The 16,191-nt window shown below is 37.7% G+C and overlaps 1 protein-coding gene across 2 annotated transcripts in view; it reads right to left on the bottom strand.

Moving 5' to 3' along the window:
• SMCHD1 (structural maintenance of chromosomes flexible hinge domain containing 1) overlaps positions 1-16,191 on the bottom strand; it is a 164,544-nt gene that overhangs the window by 98,762 nt on the left and 49,591 nt on the right. For both annotated transcript variants that reach the window (XM_079784345.1, XM_079784346.1), the window contains exons 13-19: positions 15,984-16,178; positions 13,896-14,009; positions 12,500-12,606; positions 11,617-11,699; positions 11,330-11,443; positions 4,166-4,243; positions 3,735-3,854 (exon numbers count right to left, since the gene is read on the bottom strand). In XM_079784345.1, the coding sequence (XP_079640471.1) occupies positions 3,735-3,854; positions 4,166-4,243; positions 11,330-11,443; positions 11,617-11,699; positions 12,500-12,606; positions 13,896-14,009; positions 15,984-16,178 (811 nt within the window). The remainder of the gene's footprint in view (positions 1-3,734; positions 3,855-4,165; positions 4,244-11,329; positions 11,444-11,616; positions 11,700-12,499; positions 12,607-13,895; positions 14,010-15,983; positions 16,179-16,191) is intronic.

Raw genomic sequence — 16,191 nt, 5'->3', positions numbered from 1 at the left:
GAGAGTGATGCCCAGCAATCTATTTTAATAAGCCCTCCAGGTGATTCAAATATAAGCTCTAATTTGAGAACCATAGCTTTAACTATTGAAATGGCCACAGCAAATGAACAGGCTTTCACAGATGACATAAAGTATCCAATAAAGGCTAGAGGAGCTGCATAACTTAATAATTAAAGGAATAATTTAACTGCCAATTAGCAAAACATAAATATAGGCTGACCAGAAATGATCATAGGGAAACTGGAACTCTCATAGTCTTTTGGTGAGGGTACCACAACCTTTTGGGAAGACAATTTGAGAGTAAATATATAGTGTGTTCCTCAGAAATGTACACACATACTCTGAATAATTATAAAGGCAGTGTTTAATAAATACATTTTATTTTCAAAATTGAGCTATCAGCTGTTACAGTGTGTATACATTTTTTTAGGTGAAACCCTGTATATATCTTTAAAAAGTTTAAGCACATACACTTCAGTTTGGCAATTCTACTTCTTGGTATCTACAGTAGAGAAATTCTAACACAAAGCAGCATAATTCCCCACCCCACCCCCCCGCAAAAAAAACCACACCCCAATATTATTTGTAATAGACCCCCAAAATGGAAAACAGTCAAAATTTTTGTCAACAGAAAACTGCAGAATGTGTTCCACAGCTATTTTAAAAAATGTGGAAGATTTACATGTCCAAAAAGAAAAGATCTCCATGGTGGCCCATCTCTTTAAAGAAGGCAAAATGGTCACAAGGTCTTAGGTCAGCTTTTTCTCAAAAAACGCATAATAATAACAACACTACAGAGATTTTTTCTTTCTTTTAAAGAGGCCTAAACATACAAAAAACAACAATAAAAAAAGGACAACAGTAACAGATTTTGAAAGCTGGAGAACATATAGATAAACTAGAAGCCCGGTGCATGAAATTCGTGCACGGTGGGGGGTTGTCCCTCAACCCAGCCTGTACCCTCTCCAATCTGGGACTCCTGGAGGGATGTCCGACTGCCCGTTCAGGCCCGATCCCACCTGGCCTGAACGGGCAGTCGGACATCCCTCTCACAATCCAGGACTGCTGGCTCCCAACTGCTTGCCTGCCTGCCTTCCTGGTTGCCCCTAACCGCTTCTGCCTGCCAGCCTGATCACCCCCTAACCACTCCGCTGCCAGCCTGGTTGATGCTTAACTGCTCCCCTGCCAGCCTGTTTGTCCCCAACTTCCCTCCTCTGCCAGCCTGGTCACCCCTAACTGCCCTCTCCTGCAGGGTTGATCACCTCCAACTGCCCTCCTCTGCCGGCCTGGTCACCCCTAACTGCCCTCTCCTGCAGGGTTGATCACCTCCAACTGCCCTCCTTTGCAAGCCTGGTCCCTCTCAACTGCCCTCCCTTGCAGGCCGGGTGCCTCCTAACTGCCCTCTCCTGTTGGCCATCTTGTAGTGGCCATCTTGTGTCCACATGGGGGCAGGATCTTTGACCACATGGGGGCAGCTATATTGTGTGTTGCAGTGATGATCAATCTGTATATTCCTCTTTTATTAGATAAGATAGAGGCCTGGTGCATGGGTGGGGGCCAGCTGGTTTGCCCTGAAGGGTGTCCCGGATCAGGGTGGGGTTCCCTTGGGGCATGGGGCGGCCTGAGCAAGGGGCCTGTGGTGGTTTGCAGGCCGGCCACGCCCCCTGGCAACCCAAGCAGAGGCCCTGGTATCTGGGATTTATTTTCCTTCTACAATTGAAACTTTGTAGCCTGGAGCGGAGCCAAGCCTGCTGTTCCCTCCAGGGCGGCAGCCATTTCTGTGGCAGTTAATTCACCTTCTACAATTGAAACTTTGTAGCCTTAAGCGGGTGGGCCCGGCCAGGGTGTGCGGAAAGCTTTGCTTCCCCTGTTGCCACCGGCAACCCTGGCCTGCTCTCTCAAGCTCCATTCTGCCGCCATTTGTTTGAATTTGTTTACCTTCTATAATTGAAACTTTGTAGCTTGAGTGGAGGCTTAGGCCTACAACGGCTATGGAAAGCTTGGCTTGCTCTGTTACCTAGGAAACCTTGTTCTCTGTGGCTGTAGCCATCTTGGTTTGGGTTAATTTGCATACTCGCCCTGATTGGCTGATGGGCGTGGCTTGGCTGGTGGGCATGGCTTATGTAGCGGAGTGATGGTTAATTTGCATATTACCATTTTATTAGAGAAGATGTCACTGACTTAGCAGAAAGACCCAAGAAACCTCAAAACCTCAATCACAACAAAGTAAGCAGAGAACCAATTTAATTCACTCTATAGGACACCCAAAAGTCTCAGGAATAATTGTATCAAGTTGGAGTGAAAGTGAAACAAAAAAGGAAGACCTGCTGAAGTCTGTGTAAGAAACAGTTCCATGGAGCCCTACCCCTCAATACACAGAGCCAGTCAACTGCCTTCTTCAGCCTCAGCAATAGATAGGAAAGGTTTATTGTCTGGGGAAGATTAAAAAAAAAAAAAAGTAGGTCTAAGGAGTGAGGGAAACAGCACTACCAAAGTGTCATAGTTTACTGAAAATAGGAAAATCAAGTGAAGATTATATACTAAATATGAGACTCTCAACAGTCTTTCCCAGATGGGCTCCCAAAATGTTGGCAGCCAGGTGTTTACCCTCCTACCAGGAGAATGGAAGGCTCCACTCTAGGGAATCTGGACAAAGAAAGAAAAACCTAAAAATTTCCATATCATAATCTCCCAAATAAAATAAAAGCTTAAAAATATCCTATTCTTAAATGTGAACAAGTCACCAGTCAGATAAAAGCATCTAATATGAAAGACCTAGACAAATGTGAAAAATATCAACAGGGAGAAAACATACAATGAATAAAGAAAATTTAAAAGCTTCAAGAAAAACCGCCACTATTATTAATAAGCTCAGAGAATAAAGATACTGAGTCCATGAGGTAGAAGGAGAATACATTAAAAGGGAATAAAAAAGAGAATGAAAAATACGTTTTAGAAAGTAAAAAACGAGCCCTAGAAGGTGTGGCACAGTTCGTTGAACATCGTACCGTGCACCAAAATGGTTGCCGGTTCAATTCTTTGTCAGGGCACAAGCCCAGGTTGATGGTTCAGTCCCGTTGGGGTGCATAGGAGAGGCTACGGATCAATGTTTCTCTCTCACATTGATGTTTCTCTCTCCCTCTATCTTCCCCTCTCTATAGAGTCAATAAAAATATATTTTTTAAAAAGAAATAAACTAAAACATGATAGCAGAATAAACCCTTAACAGAAAGTGTAATACTAGTACATCGTGTTAATGAAATCTCACATAAAGTAGAAAATTAAATCCAAGAGATGGAATCTAGAAAAAAGAATATCAGTCAATATCAGACACCTCAGTCAAGAGGGCCAACATCTTGATATCAGATGTTGTAGAAAGACAAACAGAATAGGGAATCAAAGTACTTTAAAGAAAATTCCTAGAATTTAAAATTTCAGAAATTGAGACCAAAAAACAGACTTACCAAATATATAGGTGCTGGGAAAGAGGGATTCATATGCAAAAGTCAGGAATCAGAATAGCTTTAGACTTTACCAGGAACAATGAAAGCTAGATAACAATGATGTCTTCAAAATTTACAAGAAACGTAACAGTCAAGAAGAACTACAAAGTCATTTTAAGATCTAAATGGTTATGCAATTGGTCGAACGTCTTTTACTAAATTATCTATTTATTCCTCCTTAATTTAAAATACCACCTTTAGCATATAAATATGTATTAATATTTTGCTTACCTTTAACAGAAAATTTAATTGCTTTACATGGTAGTGGTCTTCCAGCATAAGTGTCTGCATTACTTTCATTCAATACAACTTGTAATTTCAATGTATAATTCCCCAATTTTTGAATATTTTCTGGAAAAATAAAAAAGAAATTATAAATCAAGTCAACATGACATTGATACAATTTTTTTAAAAATATATTTTATTGATTTTTTACAGAGAGGAAGGGAGAGGGATAGAAAGCTAGAAACATCGATGAGAGAGAAACATCGACCAGCTGCCTCCTGCACACCCCCTACTGGGGATGTGCCCGCAACCAAGGTACATGCCCTTGACCGGAATCGAACCTGGGACCTTTCAGTCCGAAGGCCGACGCTCTATCCACTGAGCCAAACCGATTTTTGGCAACATTGATACAATTTTTAACATTCAGAATAACTCACCCATTTTTTTAAACCAGTAAGGCCATTTTCCTCCATGTTGACTAATATGTGAAATTATTTCTTTATTTCCACTTGAAGCTTAATAAAAGAAAAAAAACAAGCATATATTACCTGTGAAACTGAATATGAATATAAAGTGTTACAATAGCATCAAATATTTTTTTTGCTTTAATTTTTAAAAGTTATTTTGAAACTTTGAAAGATCTAAAGCATATATTCAACCGCAGCCAATCAAGCCCTGTTTCAGTACTACCCCTCCTAATGTTCTATAAAGTTCACTTTTGCCTATGAAAATTAATAAACAGAAACCTCATTTAAAATGGAGTCCGAGTACATTGAAAAAAGAGATAGAGGAAGATATAAACAAGTGGAAGAATATACTGTATTCATGGATTGGTAGAATTAACATCATTAAAATGTCCATACTACCCAAGGCAATCTACAGGTTCATTGCAATCCCTATTAAAATAACAACAGCAAATTTCACAATCTAGAATATTCAAAAAATTTATATGGAACCAAAAAAGACCCAAAATAGCCGCAGCAATCGTGAGAAAAAACAAAGTTGGAGGGATCACAATACCAGATATCTAACTATACTACAAAGCCACGGTAATCAAAACAGCCTGATACTGGCATAAAAACAGGCATACAGAACAATGGAACAAAACAGAGACCCCAGAAATTGACCCACACCATTACGGTCAATAAATATTTGACAAAGGAGGCAAGAGCATACAACGGAATAAAGACAGAATCTTCAATAAATGAAGCTGAAGGAATTGGACAGATACATGCAACAAAGTGCAACTAGTCCACCAACTTACACGATAAACAAGAATATCTTAAAAATGAATAAATGACAAATATAATTTTGTGAAACCATAAAAATCCTAGAAGAAAACAGGCAGTAAAATCTCAGACACCTCGCATAGCAGTATTTTTGCTGATACATCTCCTAGGGCCGTGGTCGGCAAACTGCGGCTCGCGAGCCACATGCGGCTCTTTGGCCCCTTGAGTGTGGCTCTTCCACAAAATACCACGGTCTGGGCGAGTCTATTTTGAAGAAGTGGCGTTAAAAGTAGTTTAAGTTTAAAAAATTTGGCTCTCAAAAGAAATTTCAATCGTACTGTTGATATTTGGCTCTGTTGACTAATGAGTTTGCCGACCACTATCCTAGGGCAAGAGAAATAAAGGAAAAAATAAACAAATGGGGCTACATCAAACTAAAAAGCTTCTGCACAGCAAAAGAAACGATCAACAAAATGAAAATGGAACTGTATGGGAGAAGATATTTGCCAATGACACATCTGATAAAGGGTTATCTTTCAAAATATATGAAGAACTCATACAACTCAATACCAAGGAGACAAAAAATCCCATGTAAAAAATGGGCAAAGGACCTGAACAGACACTTTTCCAAAGAGGACACATAGATGGCCAACAGACATATGAAAAAACGTTCCATGTCACTAATCATCAGAGAGATGCAAATAAAAACTACAGTGAGGTATCACCTCAAACCGGCCAGAATGGCTACCATCAATAAAAAACAAGTGCTGGTGAGGATGTAGAGAAAAGGGAACCATAGTGCACTGCTGGTGGAAACGCAGACTGCTGCAGATACCATGGAAAAAGGTGTGGGGTTTCCTCAAAAAATTAAATATGGAACTGCTGTTTGCAGCGATCACACTTCTGTGAATATATCCTAAGAATCCCAAAACACCAATCAGAAAGAATATATGCACCACTGTGTTCATAGCAGTGACAGCCCAAGTGCCCATCTCTACATGAGTGGATAAAAAAGCAGTGGTACGTTTACACAATGGAATACTACGTGGTTGAAAAAAAAGAAGGATCTCTTAAACTTTGTGAAAAGCATGGATGAATCTGGAGATTATGCTAAGCGAAATAAGCCAGTCAGAGAAAGACACACATCACAAGATCTCACTTATATGTGGTAGATTCTAACGAACAAAATAAACCAAAGAACAAAATAGGTCCAGAGGCATGGATGCATGGAACAAACTGACAGATCTTGCAGGGCAGTGTAGTGGGGAGGACAGGAAGAAATGAACCCAAGAACATATATGCCCATGGACACAAACAATAGTGTAGGAAGGGCCAGGGTGGGGCAAAGGCTGGGTGGAAGGGGTAAAGGGGGGGAAATTGGGAACATCTGTAATACTGTGAACAATAAATAAATAATTTTTGCAAGATTAAAAAAGCACTGTTTATATAATCTCTAAGATATAGAGATCTACTGTTAAGAGAAAAAAAGGGATAAAACATACTTATATAAATAAAATATGCTATCTTTTTTGTAAGGAAAGAAATATGAATATATTTGTTCTTGCTTAGAATTATAATAGGAAAGATAAGCCAAAAAGTAATAAAATTACTACACAAAGAAGGAGAAAGAAAACAGCAGAGAAATAACATCACTTCTCTGAAATATTCTTTATTATTTTTTACTTTGAAATGATTTTTACTTATTTTTAAAAACCCATTGAAACAAAGCAATTCATAAGCAAAACCAAAATGTATGTCAAGTAGATGATGTAACCAAGAATTAAAAAGACAGAATTATTTTCAGTAATGTTAGAATTTTTTTATAATTTACACAGAGAAATATATTTTAAGCACAACAGAGCTGCAAAAAAAGTCAAATTTAATTCAAAAGTCTTCTTAGTAGTAATTATATTAGTATTAGAGGCCCAGTGCATGGTCCCCTCAGCTGAGCCTGCACCCTCCCCAATCCGGGACCCCTGGGGGCAGTTGGACATCCCTCTCACAATCTGGGACCACTGGCTCCTAACTGCTCACCTGCCTGCCTGCCTGATCGCCCCTAACTGGTCCCCCCCCCCGCCCACCCCGCTGGCCTGGTCGCCAACTGCACCCCCTCCCGCTGGCCTGGTTGCCCTCAACTGCCCCCACCGGCCTGGTTGCCCCTCGCTGCCCCCAGCACTGGCCTGGTCACCATACGCAGCCTGCTGCTCAGTCATCTGGTCGCCCCTCACTGACCCCCCCTGCCGGCCTGGTCACCCCATGAAGCCTGTTCGGTCGTCCATTTGGTTGCAATGGTTGTTTAGGCTTTTATATAGATAGATTATTTTGAAATTATTTAAAAATATGTTTTTGTTGATTTTTTTTAGAAAGAAAAGGAGAGGAATAGAAAGAAACATTGATGAGAGAGAAACATCAATTTGCTGCCTCCTACACACACCCCGGTGAGGATTTCAGGCATGTACCCTGACTGGGAACCAGGTGACCTCTTGGCTCATGGATTGATGCTCAACCACAGAGCCACACCAGATGGGCAACTTTCTTATTTTTTTTTTAATTTTAAAAAAAAATCTTTATTGCTGAAAGTATTACATAGCCCTCCCCCCCCAAATTGACCCCCTGCCCTCACCCAGGCCTTCACCACCCTTTATGTGTGTCCATAAGTTATGCATATATGCATACAAGTTCTTCGGTTAATCTCCTCCCACCCACCCCCACTCTCCTCTGATTTTTAATTAATGTATTTTTGAACAAATACTTATTCATTATCTCCTATGTACTAGGTACTAGAAAAAAGTGAAGAATATAAACATTATCCTTGCTTTCATGGAGTTTCTATCTTTAAAGCAAGCAGTCCAACAAAATATATTGCCTATGGCAGCTTTATTCCAAAAAGGCAGTTAGGTAGCTGTGACAAAAAAACTTAAAGACACCTCAAGCCTAAATATTTACTACCCAATCCTTCACAAATACTTTGCTACCTTTGTTCTAAACAGCAAAGACACATTTAATAAATAACAGAGTTTTGAGTTATAAAAATAAATTTAAAGAAATGAATGTGAAACTAGAAAATCGTAATGGAAAATATCTATCATTATTATTAGAAGTTTCTCTGACCAGTGACAATCTGAACCCTGAAAAATAAAGCTTGTCAAAGATATGCTATTCGAAAGTTTAAGGCAGAAGAAACATATGCAAAGGAAGGTTTAGCGGTGGGAAAATTGGATTTGTATGGGAACAAAAAGAATGTGTTTATGATTAGGAGTATGGTAAATGAGGATGAAAATGGTATAAAATGAAGTTAAAGAGGGAGACAGGGCTAGATCATTTGTGAAATCTTGCAGGTCTATTAAAATTCCACAGCTAACATCATACCTAACGAAAGACTGAAAGCTTTACTTCTATTCAATACATTATTGGAAGTCCTAGCCAGAGTAATCAGGAAAAAATAAAAAGAATCCATTTGGAAAGGAAGACATAAAATGACCTCTGTTCATATGACAGATTTCACAAAAAATTGTTAAGAGTTAAAAAATTCAGTAAACTTGTGGGATACAAAATCATATTCATGGATTGTTGAGATGACAATAATATCCAACTGATCTACAAATTCAATATAATCCTTATCAAAATCCTAATGACATATTTTGCAGAAACAGAGAACCCATTCTAAATTCATATAACATCTCAAGGGTCCCAAAGAGCCATAACAATCTCGAAAAGGAAGAAAAAAACTGAATGACTCACATGAACAGTGTGGTACTTACTCAGCCATAAAAAAAAAAATTAAAATCATGTAATTTGCGACACCATGGATGGAGCTGGAGGGTATTTTGGTAAGTAAAATACCACATAATTTCATTTGTAGAATCATGTGAAATCTAAAAAACAAAACTAATGAACAAAACAAAACAAAAAACAGATAGATAACAAGAAACAAACTTGGTGGTTACCAGAGAGGGGAAGGGTTGAAGGGTGGGCAAAACAGATGAAAGGGATTTAGAGAGGTACAAACTTCCAGTTATAAAGTAAGTCATGGGATGTAATGTAATGCATAGGGAACATCAATATATATAAAATCTAAATATATAAAAGGCAAATATGGAAAGTGTCCCCTCGGGAGTTCGATTTCTCACTATGACGTGCGCTGACCACCAGGGGGCAGTGTGGAATGAAGGAAGGCCCCAGTCGGCAGCCGTTAGGCCTAAATGGGCTCTGATCGCCGGCCAGGCCTAGGGACCCTACCCATGCATAAATTTTGTGCACCAGGCTTCTAGTCCTATATAATAAAAGCTAATATGCAAATCGACCAAAAGGCAGAATGACCGGTCTCTATGACACGCACTGACCACCAGGGAGCAGACACTCAACGCAGAAGCTGCTTCCTGGTGGTCAGTGTGCTCCCACAGGAGGAGCGCTGCTCAACCAGAAGCTGGGCTTATGGCTAGTGAGGGGCAGTGATGGTGGCCTCTCCTGCCTCCACAGCAGTGCTAAGGATGTCCAACTACTGGCTTAGACCCACTCCCCATCTCCCAAGGGCTCCCAGACTGCGAGAGGGCACAGGCCGGGCTGAGGAACACCCCCACCCCGAGTGCAAGAATTTCGTGCACCAGGACTTTAGTATATATATAAAAGCCTAAGAGACCAGCCAAATGGCTGATAGGTAGGATGTGCACTGACCACCAGGGGACAGGCGCTTGACACAGGAGCTGCCGAGCAACAGTAACTTTGTAGAGTGCCCTCTTGCACTCCGGGACCCCTCGGGGGATGTCAGACTGCCAGTTTCGGCCCTGCCAGAGGGACCCCACTCATTCCGCTGATGCCCTTCAAGCCCCAGTGTCGCCTCTGGTGCAGCTGGCCTCAGAGGGACCAGGGGAGGTTGGCTCCAGGGCGTGTCCGGCCCGTCTTGCCCAGTCCCACCCCCGCCAGCCACCTTCTAATTAATTTCCTTTCAATGTGTACGAATCTGTGCACCAGGCCTCTAGTAATCAATAATAAATGTAACAACTTTGTATGGTGACAGAGGTAACTAGACTTATAGTCGGAATCATTTAATAATTTACATAAATATCAGAATCACTTATAATGTACATCTGAAGCCAATAGGATTTTGTATGTCAATTATATGTCAATAAATTTTTTTTAAAACCAACACATAAAAACAACAACAATGTAGTACTGTTATAATGACAGACATATAGACCAATGGAATTCAATATAGCGCCCTTCCATATACAGTTAAATGATTTTTGACAAGGATACCATGACCATTCAATGAGGAAAGAAGGCTTTTTGACAAATGATGCTGGGAAAACTGAATATCCCCATGCAAAAGAAGTTAACCATATATATAAAAAAATTAACCTATATAAAAGTCAACTCAAAATGGATCAAATAATAAAACGTAGGAGCTAAAACTGCAAAACTCATAGAAGTAAACATTCAAGAAAAGCTTCATAACACTGGATTTGGCAATGACTAAGTGGATATGACACTGAAAGCACAGGCAACAAAAGCAAAAATAGACAAATTGGACTATATCAAAATCTAAAACTTTTCTGCATCAAAAAACACCATCAATAGGGTAAAAAGGCAACCCATGGAATCAAAGAAAATACCTACAAATCATATTATCTGACAAGGGATTATTGCACAAACTATATAAAAAACTCCTACAAATCAACAACAAACAAAGAAAAACAATTTGATTTTAAAATGGACAAAGGACTGGATTAAACATTTCTCAAAGAATATGTAGAGATGGCCAATAAGCATATGAAAAGATGCTCAACTTCACTGATCATTAGGGAAATGCAAATCAAAACCACAATAAGGTATCATTCATAACAATTAGGATGACATTAAAATAACTAAATAGCATGTTGGCAAGGATGTGGAGATATTAGAACCCTTCTATGGGAATGTATAATGGTACAGTCACTCTGTGGACAATGGATAAAAAAGTTAACAAACAAGGTGACTCAAGATGAGCAATAATACCCAGTTCTTTCCTCTTTACCAAAGAGTGGGTAAGGCTTATTATGTGAACCAAGTACTTTTGGCCAACAGGTTCTGAGCTACAGTATTTTCTACTTAGAGGGGATTCAAAGATCATTTACATTCCTATCTAGTAGAAATTACTATACATGTATTTTAGCCCATATAGTTACCTACATGGGAAAATTCAGAATAAAGTTTTTTTAAAAAGACTTAGAATATTATCAATTAAAAAACTCAAATTATTCATAACATATTTGAAATTCCTAACTTGAATAAAATCTAAGGTTGCTAAGTTATCCTTAATTATACAAATATATTAAAATCTGTATTACACATTTAAGAACAATATTAAAGATCCAAATTAGTTTTTATACTTACTGTGTAATATAACTTTGAGCTCAACCAGGAGTTTCTTTGACCCTCCATGACCTGTTCCTGGAAGCTTTTGTATTGCTTCTCCTTTTTTATTCAGTATTTCAATCCTTAATGCACCTATTATTCCAAAATTTAAAGTAAGAGTGTCTTAGTTACACCCAATAATATGATGAACTTGCCAGGTCTTCACATGGCATTTTTATTTTTCATGGTCTTTTACATATTGGGAATGTTAGACACAAGAAAAGCCTTTTTTTCAGTATTAAGAAATAAACAAACCAAAAACATACCAATGGTAGTTCCAGCAGGCCTAATCTCATTGGGAAATAATTCATCTCCTTCAGGCCAAGTTACTGACAATCTATCAGGAAGCCTAATAGAAAACCGGCACATTAATGTTGAAGCCCACATTTAAAAAAAATTAACATTTTGAGTATTTCTCCATGTTATAAATTATTTTGGTACACAAAACACTTTAGTTTCACAAACTTTGTTAATTATGGTTTTAATTAGAAAATAGAAGTTACAAGAAACCTTAGTATTTCTCATATATTTTGAAAGGTTAAATCTGAACTTCTACATGACTAATAATCTAAAAGTTTTCTCCACCTTAACCATCACTGTGGTTACTGAAAAGTCAGGCAAAACCTCTTAGTATTAAGAGCCAGAATTTGTCAATTTTTCATAATTTTTCATTTATTGTGTAAGTTAGCCTTTGGAGATATAATAAATTCTTAAGAACAGAAGGATTACAGTTAGATTCAGTGAGAATCAAAATGTCTCCATCATTAGCTATACAAGAGTCACAGAGAATTTTGATTTTCAATTTCCTTTTACTTCTCTTGCACTTATCTTTACCTCTCAGGAGTTACTACAATTTTCCTCTTGTTGTAGGCCAAAGTTGTTTTTTCTTTAAAAATATCCTAATCATAGTGCCTGTAATAGTGATACTTTAGATATATAAAATTTCCTCTTTTTTTCTGTAAAACAAATATAGGATTCTGTTTTTATAACTAGAGCTCTCGATTTTTTAATGTTGTCATAATATATACATCTAGACTACAAATGCCCTATTAGAAGAGCATAAAAACACACTCAAGAATAGCTGAAAGCACTATGATCTACTCTCTTGATTTTTTTTATTGCTATCATGCATCTTGAAATGTGAATTACCTTGCCATTTCATCTTCTACATATTTTTTTATAGCTTTCTCAGCAAAGGTCCTATCCAGTTTTGCAATTGGCACAACTTTTATTTCATCATACAGTGCTCGTGGTTCCTAAATCAACAAATTAAATTTATATCAACCTTTCAAAGAAAACTATTTGAATTTAGCTGCAATAAAAACATTCATTTATTTCTTCCAAAGAAATATATTTACCCTCATTAACTATATATATATTCATAATAGTTATTATTACATTACACCTCTGTGTTTATTTCCATTTTTCATGTTACCTCCTTAGGTCTAATTAAATACCATCCAAATATTAACAAGAGCATGGTATAGAGATAAAACCCAATCAAGTTTTGGAATCAATTTTTTAAAATTTAAAATTTTTTATTGCCATTTATTCTCTCTATGCTCTCTTCTACCAACACACATCCCCCTCCATCCCTGCAATCACCATACCATTGTCCGTGTTCATGAGTTCTCGCTTTTTTAAAATATATATTTTTACTGATTTCAGAGAGGAAGGGAGAGGGACAGAGAGATAGAAACATCAATGATGAGAGAGAATCATTCATCAGCTGCCTTCTGCACGCCCCCTACTGGGAGTTGAGTCCGCAACCTGGGCATGTGCCCTTGACCAGATTCGACCCAGGGACCCTCCAATCTGCAAGCTGACACTATCTACTGAGCCAAGCCAGCTAGGGCCACGAGTTCTCTTCTTACACACTTTTTTACTCAATCTGTGCCCCCAGCACCTCCTCTCCCAGAGCTGTCTCCCTGCTCTCTCTGAGTCTCTATTTTGCTTCTTAGTTCAGTTTGTTCATTAAATTACACATATGAGTTAAAGCATATGGTATTTGTCTTTCCCTGACTGGCTTATTTCACTTAACATAATGTTAGAATAATTCATTCTTAAGAGAATTCTGGCTCTAGTGTTTACTAGTTTATGGGCCTAGGATGAAATGTGCACTGGCCCAGTGCATGAATTCGTGCATGGGTGGGGTCCGGCCAGCCTGGCCAGAGGGAAGGGACATGGGCGGTTTGCCGGCCTGCCTGCTGGTCAAACTCCTGGTCGAGGGGACAATTTGCATATTAGCCTTTTATTATATAGGATATATACTGAGTGACCAGATTATTATGCGTTCAGAGATCATAATAATCTGGCCACTCAGTGTATGTATATTTGTTAAACACTGGACATACAAATGTTAAATTATATAGATTATTAAAACCACCAAATATGAAATATAAAAACTCATGCTAACACTACCCAATGGAAAAACCTTTGTACCTTTTATTTTTTTAAACCTTTGTACCTTTATTTCTACATTTAAGCAAAAGTAAATGGTACCAACAGACTTTCAATAAATATTTTGTATTACTTGTTGTCTTACCATTGCAATTTGAACCTCTCCTCCAGTAGCATATACTTCTCCATCATGATTACCATAAAGAAAAAATTTTTCTATGCTTCCATAATAAAGAGGAAGTGTCTTGATTGTCTTCACCTAGTATTTAGTTTTGAAAGAAGGCTTTAATGTTAATATTTACTAAGAGAAACAGGTTTAATAGAATAATTATTTCACAGAACCATTTAAAAAAAGGAAAAAACTTGGTATCTATCATTAGACAAATGAATTTTTAAAAAATCATTCTAATATTTTAATAAATTAGAATTGTGAAGTTCTCTACTTATTCCCAACACATTTTATAAAGACACAGTACATTTTTCATACAAAAATGTCATAGCTATGCATGTGTCTAAAAGGTCCATAACTCTTTCAAAGTAATTATTATAAATACCAAAGTATCTCAAATCTTTTTCCACCATAAAATCTGGCTTTCAGACTATCAACAATGACTTACAAACTCCAACTAGTTATCACTTCCTTCAAATAAATTAGCTTAATACTTGCTGCTATAGGCAAAAGATCTAAATCAGTGGTTCTCAACCTTTCTAATGCCACGACCCTTTAATACAGTTCCTCATGTTGTGGTGACCCCCAACCATAAAATTATTTTTGTTGCTACTTCATAACTGCAATTTTGCTACTGTTAATGAATCGTAATGTAAATATCTGTGTTTTCTGATGGTCTTAGGCGACCTTGCTAGCGGTTCTATTTTCCGATGGTCTTAGGCAACCCTGCTAGCGGTTCTCAACCTGTGGAGGCACCTTCTATTTCTTTAGAGTCATGACCCACAGGTTGAGAACAGCTGCTGTAGAGCCTAAGACCATTGGAAAACACAGATATTTACATTACGATTCATTAATAGTAGCAAAATTACAGTTATGAAGTAGCAATGAAAATAATTTTATGGTTGAGGGTCACTACAACATGAGGAACTGTATTAAAGGGTCGCGGCATTAGAAAGGTTGAGAACCCCTGCTATAGCATTTCTTTCCCTTACATGGCTTAAAAAAATCAAAGAGTAATTTCCATTATCCAACTCAGAAATCCTCGACAAGTACTATACGAGTTGATACCTAATTTATCTTTCCAGTCTAATTTCTAAACTATTTCTCTTCACATACACATAGCCCAAGTCTACTGCTTGCTGTTTCCCTGAACTTACAAATATCTTTGTCTATGCTCAAATTACCTGAGAAAGAATTTGACAAAGCTGATCACTCCCCTTTTCTTAAAACTCTTCACTTGACCTCCATATTCTCCTACTTCCCTTCAATCTCACCAGCTTTCCCTTTCACTCTTGTCAGCTTCCCCTTTATCATTCTAATCCCTAAATGTTAGAAAAACAAGAATGTAGCTACACACAGTACTTCTAAGTGATTGCATCCAAATCCGAGTTTTAAATACATGACAATGATTCTCACGTTATGGAGAGAATGGACACCCTTCTATCTTTGTAATAATCTGTGTAAACCTGAGCCTACACTTCTTTCAAGGTCCTTACAAAAGCCATTTCCTGCCCAAAGAATTTCATGATTTACTCTCTTCTCCTAGGCCCATCCTTTTTCATAGTTGTTATCACCTTCTGACCTATTATTATTTATGTTTAGGTTATCTATTTTTAAGCTGTAATATCCCTAAGGACAAAGCACATCTAATAGATCTCTGAATTCTCCACAACGCATTCTTGTTAGATCTCTAGCTACTTAAAGAAGCACATAATAAAATTTGCTAAAAAGTCATAATTTCAAATCACATTAAACACTGAAAATATCTATTTGAGTAAAGTTTATTGCAAGAAACAATAAAAACCTTGCTAACTGAGCCTTAGGCAACAAGCAATTTTTTTTTTTAATGCCATGCTAAATTACAGAATTAAAATCAGTTTGGCCTTTTCATTTTTTCCTGGCTCCTGAGGAACCAATCAATACATACATTATTTTTAGTTGTTGCTAAATTCTAATACATCCAACCAATGTCACCCCAATAAATTCAATAAAATTTTTAATTCTAGTACATCTATTAGTTTCAAATTCTACTAAATACTGAATCTAAAAAAAAGTTAAACCTACCAGCTGTCCTGCTTTGTATATTTTTCCATCCCATTCTATTGCTGAGTATGTGGCCCAGGGGCCCTGCTTTTTAGAAGGAAGATCAGAACGTGTGATTATTCCTTTAAAAAGTGTAAATTTTATTTGTTTGTCATACTTTTCATGACAGTCTTTGAGCCAGAAAGAAAATTCTCTGTCAATTTTCACTCGCTGCTCCTGTAAAATTTAA

This window comes from Cnephaeus nilssonii, assembly GCF_951640355.1.
Source record: "Cnephaeus nilssonii genome assembly, chromosome: 11".
Classification (NCBI taxonomy): Eukaryota; Metazoa; Chordata; class Mammalia; order Chiroptera; family Vespertilionidae; genus Cnephaeus; species Cnephaeus nilssonii.
The sequence above is the reverse complement of the archived record's forward strand: the minus strand, read 5'-3'. Positions and strand labels throughout refer to the sequence as shown.